Below are 14344 nucleotides of genomic sequence, written 5' to 3'. Positions count from 1 at the left end.
AACATTCTTAAATCAAGATTAGGAATGCACCGATATGAACATTTTGGCCGATGCCGATAATTCTTTATAAAAAGCCTATAACCAATAAATTGGCTGTAGAAAGTTTTTATAAAACATTTTAAAGCCTCCCTGATTAAAAAACTAAAGTCTCACCATTAAAATCCATGTCCCAAGCACACTATTATAATGATGTTCTTATAATTTTATAGCATATATGACAGATTTGCAATGTTGCACTTAACAGTATTTTCTTTTTTTTGAAGTGATTTCAATCATATTTCAAGCAATTCAAAACCATTATGTTTAACAGTGCGCATCTCTAGTGTCTCAGCTGAAGGAAATAATCCATTATTTATCGGCTTTAATATATCAGTCAAATATTTTTATTGGGCTGATTTTTTTTTCTTCTTGTTTTTAGCAAAAACTCACTTAATTTTGAACAGTTTTTCAGAAAACAAGAGTTAATATCTTCACTCATTTTGCTTCTCCAGTAAATGTGTCTTGATTTAAGAATGTTAACATATTTGTACTGGAAAACAAGACAAATATAATAAGTAAGAACATTAAAAAAAAAATGTTTTATTATGTTTGTCTTGTAAAAAAAAAAAAAATGTCCTCATCATTTTTGTCTTGTTTTACAATAAAAAATATCTAAACATAAGTGACTTTATGCTTAAAACAATAACAAATATCTGCCAATGGAGTCAGAAAAATAATCATGGCTTCCGTTTAAATTAAGTTTATTTTTCTGACCCCATTGGCAGATATTTGTTCTTGTTTTTAGCGAAAACTCACTTAATTTTGACACATTTTTCAGAAAACAAGACTTAATATCTTCAGTCATTTTGCCTGCAAAGTAAATGTACCTTGATTTAAGAATACTTAGTATTTTTGTCTTGTTTCCAGTACAAATATCCAATTGTAGTGTATCACAAAAATGTTTATATTGCAATGCCACTTCATAACCAGACACAAGCGTGTTTGTTTCAGTGAAGGTTTGTTTTAGTTCTCCGTGTCTATTTTTTCTGCTCTCTCAGAGATCTGGATCCACTTCAAGCGCCTCACTGGTCTGTTCGAGTGCGGAAAGCAGAAAACCCGCAGTGCTTGCTGGGTAAGAGCGGCCGCTAACACACGAACATGCAGAGCGAGAGGAAGGATGAGCGCTAGATGAGCGCGCTTGAGCCTGATGTGTTGTCTTGATCCTCAGGTGAATTTCTCATGGAGTTCTTCAAACTTTGCTGTCGGAAGGAAACCACGGAGGAGATTCTGGGGAGAAACTCGGTTGAAGAGGAAGGGAAAGGTCATCCTGAACATTTTCTTTCTAGATATTAATTAACCACATATGTCTGGACTAGCCGAAAATCTCATTAAGCATCTTCTTGAGACACATTTCACTGGTTTTAGGGTTTTGGTTTTTATCTGAATGGTAAAGACAATGATTGTTTAAGGTTTTAGGGTTATAGGGTTACTGATTTTCTTCTTGTTCTTGTTTCTTCTCTGTGAGAGAATAAGCAGATGTACATGTTTGATCCGAACGTGCGTTAATCAAACTTCGTGTCGTCTGAATCAAGTCAGCTTTATTTCTACAGCGCTTTATACAATGCAAATTGTTTTAAAGCAGCTTCACAGTAATAAACATGAAAATAACAGAATCAATAATGCAGAATTTATCAAATATAAGGCAAATCATTTCAGTGTTTATTCAGTTCAGTTCAATAACTGTGTGATCCTTTAGGATCTGTTCTTTCCATTCATGTCTGCCATTTATTCCACCATTTTAATATCCTGAAACACTGGATTGGAGATATCCACATTGCAAAAGTAATTTTCTTTCTTAGTATTTTTGTCTCGTTTTCCGGTACAAATATCGAAACATTCAGAAATCAAGATACTTTTATTCGAGAAGCAAAATTACTTAAGATATTAAGTGTCATTTTCAAGTGTCAAAACAAGAACAAATATCTGCCAGTCAGAAAAATAATAATGTTTATTAAATGTTAATAATGTCCCTTCAAATTAAAGATGATTTTTCTGACCCCCAATGGCAGATATTTTTTCTTATTTTAAACACTTAATCACCTAATTTTAATAAATTTTTCAGAAAAAACAAGACCTAATCTATTTAGTCATTTTGCTGCTCAAGTAAAAGTATCTTGAGACATGTTTATACTTGTTTTTATACTGGAAAACAAGACAAAAATACTGAGGAAGATGGAAGAACATTATTATTATTTTTCACTGCACCCTCATTCTGAGGGCAAACGCTACATTGAATCAGTTTCTAACAGTTTTGCTCAACTCTCATCACTTATATATTGTGTTTTTGCGTATGGTTTGATTGACTGATTCCTCCCACCTCTGATGTTTCCATAGAGAACAGTGACATCACTCAAGCCTTGTCCAAACTGACGGAGCCGGCTGCTGTTCCCATCCACAAGCTGTCCGTCTCCAACATGGTCCACAGCGCACGCAAGCGCATACGGCGACACAAGCGGGTCGAGGAGTCGCCTCTTAACAACGACGTGCTGAACTCCATCCTGCTGGTGAGGAGCTGTTAAAACAGAGAGCATGCTGGGTGTTTACATGCGCCTGATCAGCAGCGTGATTAGTGTGAGGAAGTGGATGATGATGATGTATTGGTCAGAAGCCGACCGTTGTGTAATAATTAGTGCTGGGCAACGATTAATCGCATCCAAAGTAAAAGTTGGTGTTTACATAATATATGTGTGTGTATTGTGTATAATTATTTTGTATATATAAATACACACACATGCATATATATACATATATATATATACATATATATATATACATAATTTATATTATATATAAATATTTTGTATATAAATAACACATTTTCTTAAATATATACATGCATGTGTGTGTTTATATATAGAAAACAATTATACACAGTGCACACACGTATATATAAACACAAGCTTTTACTTTGGATGCGATTAATCATTGCCCAGCACTAATAATAATATATAATTCTCTCTCTGTTCTTTACCGTGGGCTTCATCTTGTGTAGTTTAATGCATTTGTAAGTTGGCACAACTTTAGCGAAGCAGGAACTGCGGGTGGCATCTGTAAGCGCTGATGTAGCACATTCCTGTTTAATTAGCCTAAACGAGACTGATGTTTAATTCGGGAGTCACGTTTGCTGTTTGATTCGCATTAAAACATGTCAGATGATTCGTGCAGGTTATTTGCATATTTAGCAATTTGGCGTGTCTGCACCGGACCAAACTAAATTACTCTCATTGCAATCATTGCAAATATCATGAATTGATTGATATGATTAGTTATGTTTAAATCGCTTCTGACTGTAACGTAACTGTCGGCTCGTCTGCTCATTGAAATCTTGTGTATATTATATATATATATATATATATATATATATATATATATATATATACAGTCCTGGTCAGAATTATTGGCACCCTTGTCAATATGAACAAAGAAACCTTCGGAAAAAATCTGCTTTGTTAATCCTCATGACCTTTTATTAAAGGGGTGGTTGATTATGATTTGACTTTTCTAACTTTAGTTAGTGTGTAATGTTGCTGTGTGAGCATAAACAACATCTGCAAAGTTACAACGCTCAAAGTTCAAAGCAAAGGGAGATATTTGCTTTTAAAGAAATCGCTTTTTAAGGACTACAACAAACGGCTGGTAGAGACTACACCACATTCCTCCCGGGTTAGTGACATCACCAACCCTAACATTTACATAAACCCCGCCCCCTGAACAAGATTTATAGATTATCATGACAGAATATGCTAATCAATGACTAAGATAACTACACATAAGCTTCATAAATTCATCAACTAACCATTCAGAAATGTCCTGTTGCTTCTACATGTTGTCACTTCTTCTTGAGTCTCTCCATCATTGTCTGACTCCGGTTTGAACATAAAAGGCTAAAGGTTTTTGAAATGTTCAGTGCATGTGTGTGTGAGGTAAAAGGACACAAGCTGTTGAAGCTCCGCCCCCTGTGCCGGGAGCAGCAGCTCATTTGCATTTAAAGGAACAGACACAAAACGATGTGTTTTTGCTCACCCTCAAAAAGTGATGACTTTAACATGCTATGTAAAAATATCTGTGGGGTATTTTGAGCTAAAACTTCACACACACTCTGGGGACATCAGAGACTTATTTTACATCGTGTGAAAGGGCATTATACCACCCCTTTAAAACATTAAAGTCTCATTATAAAATAAATGTTTTTTCTCTAATGCACATTGGCCACAATTAATGGCACCCTTTTATTCAATACTTTTTGAAACCTTTTTCCAAGAGAACAGCTCTGAGTCTTCTCTTATAATGCCTGATGAGTTTTGAGATCAGAGACCATTCCTCCATACGTTATCTCTCCAGATCCTTCAGTTTCCCAGGTCTATGTTGATACAGTCTCCTCTGAAGTTTCCTATAGGGTTCAGGTCAGGGGACTGGGATGGCCGTGAGAGAAGCTTTAGTTTGTGCTCCAATCTTTGTGTTGATTTTGATGTTTGTTTTGGATCGTTGTCCTGATGGAAGATCCAACCACGGCCCATTATAAGATTTCTAGCAGAGGCGTCAGGTTCTGATTTTTTATCTGTTTGTCTTTGATAGAGTCCATGATGTCGTGGATCTGAACTAGAAGTCCAGGACCTCCAACAAAAAAATAGGGTTACAACATTAAAGCTCCAGTGGTATATTTAACCATGAACGTAGGGTACGTTTTATCCCTGTTTGCACCATCTGGTGGGTTCTGGCCTTTTATTTAGTTTCATCTGACCACAGAACCAGGTCTCTTTTGAAGTTCTAGTGTCTGGCTAAATGAATACGCTGGAGTTTGTTTTTGGATGAGCAAGGAGCATTTTTCTTTTTGACCCCGAGACTCAACTATTTTCTGCTATTCACCAGCTGTGATTCTCTGAGAGTCTTTGGCCCCTCAAACTTTCCTCACCATGCATTTAGACAATATAGACACGTTTCAGACAGATTCGTAACGTCTTTAGTTGATTGAAACTTCTTAAAGGGATATTTCACAGCTGGAAAGATGAATGTGTATTTAAATTGGGTCATTTATGTAGTAGAAATGTGAGATTATTGTAGAAGTTGGTGCCTTCTAGACTGAGAAAAGCCAGAAAATGTATTTTTGGCTCATGTGGATGAAAGACAACAACTCCCAGAATGCACTTGCTTCGCTGCCCTACGAGGCCACTCCCAAGCCACGCCTACCGGTTACAGAGGGCAGTATCGGAAGAAATGACACAACTAGGCTATTAGTCGACTCGAAACTGAAAAGACGGCGTTTTATGGTGAGATCCCCCTATGGGCGGGTTGAAGACATGCGGGACAGCTCCTCCTACTGGCTGTAGTCTCTCGCCTCTGGACAGAAAAGCCTCTGATGACGATAAATGATGATTTTTGCGTCATCTGAGTTTTTTTTCAGACACACAATACAGAAATCTCTCGTCTCAGGGGGACATGAGGGAGGGAAGCATGGCCATTCGAAAATACTATACCCTTTAATTATTGCCCTGATGGTAGAAATTGGGATTGCTTTAGCTATTTTCTTAAAGACACTTTCTATTTTGTATAAGAGCTATATTCTTGTATTTTACTCTTTGTGATGGATGATTAAAGGAATTTGGCCTTTGTGTTATCTCATATTTATACTCCTGTGGAACAGGAAGTCATGGCTGGAAAATTTAATTTTCCTAGTCATCCTGGTGTGCTAAAAATGGTAAATATCAAGGGAAATATATACTTCAGAAATATAAGACATTTCTTTTTATTATCAATCTTGACAACAGTTGTGCTGAGACATCTAAAATGTGTTTTTTTTTTTGTGTGTGTGTTTGTACAGTATCTTTTCCCAGATGCAGCTTTGGATAAAACAGACAGTAGTGATGTGAAATCCACACAGCCCAGCCCAGGTGGAAAGACTGAACCGGACAAAGACTCAGAGGATTACGTGAGTCTGAACAGAGAATCATTGAACATTATCACGCTATGAGATGATTCAGATGTAGAGCTGCACAAATTCTGGATAAATTGAGGATCACAAATTTTTTTTTGTTTCAAATAGAGATCACGATTCTACCACTATTCTGAACAGACAACTAAACGGCATTTATTCGAGATTCTGACAAAATGCAGTCTAGTCAAAAAATGTTTTAATTAATTTGATTTAATCTTTTTTTTTTATTGGTTTGAATGAATGAATGGCTCACTCATAAATAGTTTCATTACTGGATGAATCAGCGTTTTTGAACGAATCTCTTGAACGAATGATTCAATGACTAATTTTTAACAGTCACTTGTCGCCACCTACTGGTGTAACGATGTAATTGACACAATTATTATTCGAAGCGTCAAGTTACTTTCAAAAGATGATTTGCTGTATTTTGGTTGCTACCGTAGTCATCAGTGTTTATATCCGAATTATAAACTTTTATCCCAGTACTTCTGTGATAATATGAATTATTGTAATACGGAAATTATGATACTGTGTATGTGGTTGAAAAGACTGTATGTGAAGCTGTTTCATATCTATACATGACAACTGCCCTCTCTGGCTCAGAACTCATATCTGAATGTTCGCTGTGATCGTACTTGTCAAAGGTTTAATAGACTGAGCCGAATCGTTGTCATTTAGGAATAAGATCACGTGGGTGTTTGTATCGAGATTGTGATCTTTTAATGCTCTACTGTGCAGTAAAACTGAGCAGCGCTGGTGGTTTGCTCAAATGCACAGAAGCGTTTCAGCGCCTGACTGTGTTTCCCTGTGAACAGCATCTCTATAATCAGCTGAAATCAGCTTCGTGCGACAGTCTGACGTACCGTCTGGCCTTGTGCATCTGTATGGTTAACTTCCATCACGGAGGAGTGCGTGCCGTCGCTCACCTGTGGCAGGAGTTCGTGTTGGAGATGCGCTACCGCTGGGAAAACAACTGTCTGATCTATGGGTAAGAGAAGTCATACAAACCATGTGACGTGCAGAATAAATGCCCCTTCACATCAAGAACCATAACTATATTAGTGTATGTTCTGTTATAAGCAATTGACCCTTCACAGGGAGTTTGATTGACAGGCGATCTGACCAATCATAATCCGCCATCCGCCGAATCCGCCATTTTTGTCCGACAAAGCAGTCAGGAGAGTTAATAGATTAACGTTGGAGGATTTGAACTTGAAAAACGGTGTACTGACGTCTTTCCACGGTTAAAACAACATTCCTTCTTATATTCATTCATGTTTATTTGATGCTATAAATGAACTAGAAGGAAGAGATGATCGGTTCACGAGCAGCTTTAACTGAGCGATCTGTCACGACACATTAAAGAGCCACAAAATGATATTTATTGTTTAAATTTCGTTAAAAAATGACCAAATTTGAAAGTTGAGCAGTGTCCTCTCTGCTCCGCGATCATGCGCGATGTGTGTTTCACTGCGTGAGAACATGATGTGGCGTGAGAACGGCGTGGCTTGTCGGTCATAGCAACAGTAACTAAAGGGGGCGGGTCTTTGCTAACGGTCAATTGTAGTTTTTTTCAAAATTTGCTTTGGCTGGTAAACACATTTGAACTACCATTGGTCTGTGGTGATGATGTAATAGGTGGGTGTGGCTCTGAGGCTCCGCCTCCTTTGATGTGAAAATCTTCTCCGGTTCATTTCTTCTGTTCAGTCCATAAAGGTCAGACACGAGTAAAACCATAATTACACTGGAGAGCCGCTTTAGTATAGAAACTAATTCTAACTGAAAGAGACACTGACACTGTTTTTCATGCTTAATACTGTAAAGCAATACATTATATAAACTGCAATATAAATAAAATGTGATTCGACTGGATTATTAAAACTTTATCATTTTAGTGATTGTGTGATGTAGATTTGTCCTGCTCTTCAAAAGAACTGATTCACAGAAATGAATCAAACCTGCCTATAGTCTGTTGCTGTTTTAAAGAGGTTTAAATAAGAGACCTTAATAGATCATCTGTCTAAAGGCTCTAAATGCTCTCATACTCAGTCGAGTTTGATTCACCACCGACAGTTAATGGCCAAATAAAAAGCACACAGTGATTTTTGTTTTATTTCACCAACATAATATCAAGTAATCACTTAAAGGATAACTGTCGCCAAAATGCAACCTAGGCTCTTTTTGTTAATCTACCCAAGGCAAACTTTCGTTTAAAAGCATAATTAGGATGGAAACGCCACTTTTAAGATTGACCGTATTTTCGTTTTCGGTCAAATTGCCTTTTGAATGGGGCACTTCTATGATAGCATCAAAAATCGCTATTTTTAAAACACTAAGAAGGCTCGACACAACATGAAACTTTGCTGGAAGTGTCACCAGCGGCTCTACACATGAACTCCAGCATTGAGAACATTGTTTGTGTACACAGAGTTTACTAAAAAGCAAGATTTTGAACAACTCACTGTCTCTGTGTCCGCTGGTGTTTTGACAGTCAAAACTAGTCGATCTCCGAATGCGAATGAACTGACTCTGAATTTTGGTATTGCTTCTTATATGAGGATCCTTTTTCAAATACAAGGTCAATATTGATTTTCACTAACGGCAAAACAACAAATTATCCGTGAATTTAAATGGAACTAAGCTTTAGGAGCTTTCCATCTTTACTCTCCTCATGTTACGTTGCATTCGGAGATCGACTATCTCTTAGTGATATCTTCTTAGTGTTTTAAAAATAGCAATTTTTGATGCGATCATAGAAGTGCCCCATTCACTCCCATTCAAAAGCCAATTTGACCGAAAACGAAAATACAGTCAAACTTAAAAGTGGCGTTTCCAGTCTAATTATGCTTTTAAACAAAAGTTTGCCTCGGGTAGATTCACAAAAACACCCTAGGTTGCATTTTGGCGACAGTTATCCTTTAACAATTAGGTTTCCCCATGTTTAAAATGTGTTTGCTAATAATGACAGATATTTTGAAAAACATGGCTTTCAGTTATTCCAAAGATGACAGGAAATTAACATTTTAAGTAAACATTTTTTAAGTAAAGCCATGGCACTTTGATTTAGAACATTCTGTCAAACTGATTAGGTGCTTAAATAATATAAAACACATCATATATCCTATGTAAACATTTAAATGTAAACTTGGCTATTACTTTATTGCAGTTATGTATCAACCAACTTTGCATGTGTGGATGATACCACAAAAGACCATTCTGCAAAAATAAACAAACAAACAAATAAATCTCACAAGAGAGCATGCTGGGACCCCCAAATGCTCAAACCAAAACTACACACTTGGATCCGTTTAACCCCTAGATACTTGTACTTGAAAACAAGACAGAAATTCTGAGTAAGATCATTTTTTGCAGTGGAATTAGTTTAGAATGAATATGAAGTCGATTGATTCGTGACACGCACATGTTTTCTTGTCTGCACGCTACTGTCATCTAAATGAATGCAAAAAGCCCAGGAATCATTGCAGTGGAGGTGATGAATTGTGGCAGTGCTGTAATGTTGTTGTACTCCGTGCCTGTTGGGAAAGAGCTGCAGGCGTCCGGATCATTGATAACATTGGCGGAGAAACAATAACGCGGCGTGTCATGGTTCCTCTGGTGTCCCTGCGGTCCTTCATCTCCTCATGTCATTGTGTGCAAATGAGTGAAGCCTTTGAATACGTGCAGCTCTGTTCACCTCACGGCTGTTGTGCTGTGGCCTGATGGGAGACTGTATTGATTGTATGATGAACGCCTCTGTGTTGTGTGTTTCAGACTGGCGAGTGGCCCTCCTGATCTCAGGTGTTGTCTTCTACATCAGAAACTGCAGGTGAATCTTCATGTGCATTGAAGGGTGTGTGTGCACACTAGTAGTTTGGTTCTTTTTGGACCAAGAAAATTATACATTTTTAGTCACTTAGCATTCACTGTGTCATTTTGAACACCGAACCTGAAGATACAAAACAACAAAAACGGCTTTTATGAAGTATATTTTGTGACGGAACTTAACGAACATTCAAAACAATGAGCTGAGAACTCATGAAGAGCTTTTAAAATGTGTAAAGGAGTCAAAACAGCGAATTCCTGTCGAATTTCCGATACTGTAGTGCAGCATCATGACTATAGCCGCGTTTCCATTACAAATTGCGCAAATTGAAATTGCGAATTGAAAATACGGCCAATGGAAACGCGTCAATTTCGCTAAAAACTCCCATTTATCGCAAAAAAGTTTTTACGCTCGCATGAGGAGATTTTTTAGGCAATTCGAAAAAGAAATATTTCGCAAAACTGCAATGGAAACAGTTTTTGCGCATTTACAGTCACCTGACGTAGATGACGTGGCGTGTTTGGACAGAAGACGAGACAGAGTTCTTTATTAAATTCATATAAGACAGAGGAATTACAGGAAAACTGTATTCTAAACCTCAAAGAACTGCCACAATCAAGACCTTGATGCAGATATGAGGGAGAAACACCCAGACACCCCACCAACATGTGCCAATATGAGCCGCTCTCAAGTATAAGGGTCTTTCCTTGCCATCAATGCTTGGATAACACACATACGTCTCCTTTGATTAATAATAATGGCCGGTGGCTGAGATACATAAACCGACCCATGTCCGTTGCCATGATTTTTGGATTGACTTATCGTGAGTGGAAAAAAATTAAGTTTTAGTCGCATAACATTGGTTAATGGAAACGCCGTCATTTCGCAATAGTTTTTTTTTTCGACATTTAGAAAAAATCGCGAGAGTTTTGCGCAAATCTGTAATGGAAACATGCCTACTGACGAGAAAAACCAGGTATGCTTTACTGTCCCTCTCAGAGTCGCATCTTATGACATCATGTCCTGTTTTTGGTTCGTTGAGATGTCTTTGGTCCGGGTTGCATTCATATTTCAGTCGAACCGCACCAGAGTTAGTTTTGAAGCGGATCGAGACTCCCTGAAAAGGTGGATCTTGGTCCGCTTGTTTGGTGCGCATTAGGGTTCGGATGGCAGCGTTCACACTTATTCAAATGAACCGCACTAACAGAGCAATTGCACCAGGGTTCATTTTAATCCAACCAAACCTGGCAAGTGTGAACACACCCTGAGAGACTCTTTACACACGATCACATCTGTGGGATCAGCGTTCGCATGATAGGCATGACAAATCAGACAGTCTTCAGTCAACTGAGCTTATTTATGAAAATATCATCTCTTAAACATCAGTTTCAGTGTGAAAATGAGTTCAGAACTAATGTTGGTTGCAAATTGAAAACAAACATATTTTGAGCAGTTAGATTTCTTAGATTGAAAATATAAATCAAGCCAGGCAGTCTTAACTATGATTTTAAAAATTCACACCACAACTATAACAATAACGGCACAGAGGAATGATATCGTTTGAATCACTTTCAGAGCTTTTTTAAAAACATTGACAGCCAATCAGAATCCATCCTGCTTTAAAGAGCTTGAGCATTTAAAGCGGCAGACGACAAAACTAATATAGTTTTCTTTATAGTTCTTGGTGTGAATGGGCCTTTAGTTTATAACTTATTAAATAATCCTTTATATAATTCAAATTTTTGATCTAAAGTTAATTATGATTTTGATATAACTCTTAGGCTGTCCATTTAATTTTTCCAAGGACATTATTTATTTATTTTGACAAATTATAGAAAGAATGGCACATTATATGTAGTTAAAGTCAACATAAAACAGAGTACAGTGAAGAAAGGGAGTTTTAGAATGACATGCGAGTAAATGATGACATAATTGAGAAAACTTGTTTATGCTTGTAAAATAATTTTTATTTGTTTTCATGAACTTAATACTTTATTTCGGCAAGGGCGCATTAAATTAATCAAAAGTGACTGTAAATGCATTTATAATGTTACAAAATATTCTATTTAAAATAAATGCTGTTCTTTTAAACTTTCTATTCATCAAAGATTCCTGAAATAAAGTATGACAGTTTTCACAAAAATCTGAAGCAGCACAACTGTTTATTAATAATAATAATCAGAAATGTTTCTTGAGCATCATATCAGCATATAAGAATGATTTCTGAAGGATCGTGTGACACTGACGACTCGAAAGAAAAAAATTAAATGATAGTGAATATTCTTGTGTGTTTAATTTTGCTCTGCATCACCTCCAGATGCTGAACTGCTGCATTGAGCGAAAGAGAGCAAGAGATGAAGGGAGGAAGAACGCCACATCGGACGGAAGCCGAGACAAAAGCCGCTTGGCACCGGAGAGCGCCGGACCTGCTGAGGTTTCTCCCGGGAAGTCGTGGGACTCGTGGAGCGACAGTGAAGAGGAGTTCTTCGAGTGCCTGAGCGACACGGATGAGATGAAGGAGGCGGACACAGAGAACGAGAAAAAAACAGCCAATAAGAGCAAAGCAGAAGGTCGACTGCAGCCACACGGCAAAATCACACTCCTGAACTCACAGGAGCCGCTCTACATCCCCATCACACAGGTATAACACACTCGCTGGTCAAAGGGATAGTTCACCCATAAATGAAAATTACTCTCCCTCAAGCCATCCTGGGTGTATATGACTTTCTTCTTTCAGCCGGACACAATCAGAGTTATATTAAAAAAATATTCTGGCTTTTGCAAGCTTTATAATGGGAGTACCTGAAGTTTTGAAGCCCAAAAAAGTGCATCCATCCATCATAAAAGTAATCCATACGGCTCCAGGGGGGTCAATAAATGTCTTCTGAAGCGAAGCCATGCCTTTTTGTAAGAAAAATATCCATGTTTATAACTTTATAAACAATGGCTTCCGGACTCTGCCCTTTTAGCATAAACCCTCCGCCATGTTTATCTCCTCGCTAGAGCGTTTAACAGTAAGAAATGTATTTTTTATTAAAGTTGCTAAATTTATTTAGTCAAGAGCATTGAGTGATTTTCTGTTTACCTACCTTGTCCACCAGCACTTATCCACTCCACAATCCTAAACCAATGCATCTCCAAACCAAAACATTACAAAATCCTCTTCTTTTTCTTCTCTGTTTTAGCATCTCTCCATATCTAATCTAATCTAATCCCCAGTTTGGTCATAACTGTTGTGTGTGTGTGTGACGCAGGAGCCGGCGCCCATGACTGAAGACCTGCTGGAGGAGCAGTCGGAGGTACTGGCCAAACTGGGCACGTCGGCTGAAGGTGCGCATCTCCGTGCCCGTATGCAGAGCGCCTGCTTGCTCTCAGACATGGAGTCGTTTAAGGTGAGGCCGCTGCTCCGTGTTCATGTGAAAGGATTTTATTTGTTTGAGACTAGGGCTGCACAATTAATCGCATCGAAACCGCACGCGATTTGGCTAAGGCTGCGATTATTTTGTACGTTTTGTCAGTGCAACGGCTGATCGGTAGTAAATGAACACCAGAGGGCGTCACACACACACACACACACACACACACACATGCCACATATGCCCCGCTGCAGAAGTACAATAACACCGTGTCCTAACCATAGATATCATATAAAGGCTAGATGTCTTAAGGCAGAGTCACTTCCGGCATCACCGGCGGCCATCTTAGGACAGGGCTCTGTGAATTAAGGTGAGTGAGCAGCACGCACACAAATCCTCTTATCTCGCTGAAATCTGGACGGATTTACAAACGGTTTGGTTTCTTACAAACGTTATTAACATGGCTATAATTCTGAATGCTTAAACATTTTGAACATAATTATTCATATGTATGCAGTATAATAGCTACATCTCTGACGTTTATAACAAACCAAACCGTTTGAAAATCGGTAGAAAATTGAGCAAGTTATGGTTATTAAGTACATGCACCATGTTATGAGTGAGCGAGCACCCTGTCGTAAGATGGCCGCCGTGTGCGGATGTCGAGCTCCATTGGCCAGCAGCGCGGACGAGACATCTAGCCTTTATATGATATCTATGGTCCTAAACAGACGCGATGCGATAAGATTCCAGCGACAAATAATTTGTCTTTCCACACTAGACGTAACGCGACTGCGAGATGCGTCAAAATCAATCAAAACCCACAGCCAATCAGAACAGCGTGTGGGCGGTGTCAGCCAATCAGAACAGCGTGTGGGCAGAGTCAGCCAATCAGAACAGCGTGTAGGCAGAGTCAGCCAATCAGAACAGCGTGTGGGCGGAGTCAGCCAATCAGAACAGCGTGTAGGCAGAGTCAGCCAATCAGAACAGCGTGTAGGCAGAGTCAGCCAATCAGAACAGCGTGTGGGCGGAGTCTCACGGCACCAGAGAGTAATCTTGACGGCACTCGCAAGAAAATGGATAAGTAACTACATAATCAAATTCACAAATATTACACCATTTAAACATTATTAAAAATACATAGGCTACTGAGTTACTAAAATAATCTTTGTCAAAAAATACACTTGTTTGTTC

At 38.3% G+C, this 14344-nt stretch overlaps 1 protein-coding gene across 1 annotated transcript in view; it reads left to right on the top strand.

Annotated features, from left to right (window-relative positions):
- The window catches only part of rab3gap1 (RAB3 GTPase activating protein subunit 1), a 47518-nt gene that overhangs the window by 14169 nt on the left and 19005 nt on the right, over positions 1 to 14344 (top strand). The window contains exons 11-18 of the mRNA XM_081368771.1: positions 1038 to 1111; positions 1208 to 1300; positions 2374 to 2543; positions 5858 to 5965; positions 6787 to 6959; positions 9743 to 9797; positions 12112 to 12435; positions 13049 to 13186. Coding sequence (XP_081224897.1) covers positions 1038 to 1111; positions 1208 to 1300; positions 2374 to 2543; positions 5858 to 5965; positions 6787 to 6959; positions 9743 to 9797; positions 12112 to 12435; positions 13049 to 13186 — 1135 coding nt within the window. The remainder of the gene's footprint in view (positions 1 to 1037; positions 1112 to 1207; positions 1301 to 2373; positions 2544 to 5857; positions 5966 to 6786; positions 6960 to 9742; positions 9798 to 12111; positions 12436 to 13048; positions 13187 to 14344) is intronic.

Source organism: Scardinius erythrophthalmus, assembly GCF_964197995.2.
Source record: "Scardinius erythrophthalmus genome assembly, chromosome: 6".
Classification (NCBI taxonomy): Eukaryota; Metazoa; Chordata; class Actinopteri; order Cypriniformes; family Leuciscidae; genus Scardinius; species Scardinius erythrophthalmus.
The sequence above is the reverse complement of the archived record's forward strand: the minus strand, read 5'-3'. Positions and strand labels throughout refer to the sequence as shown.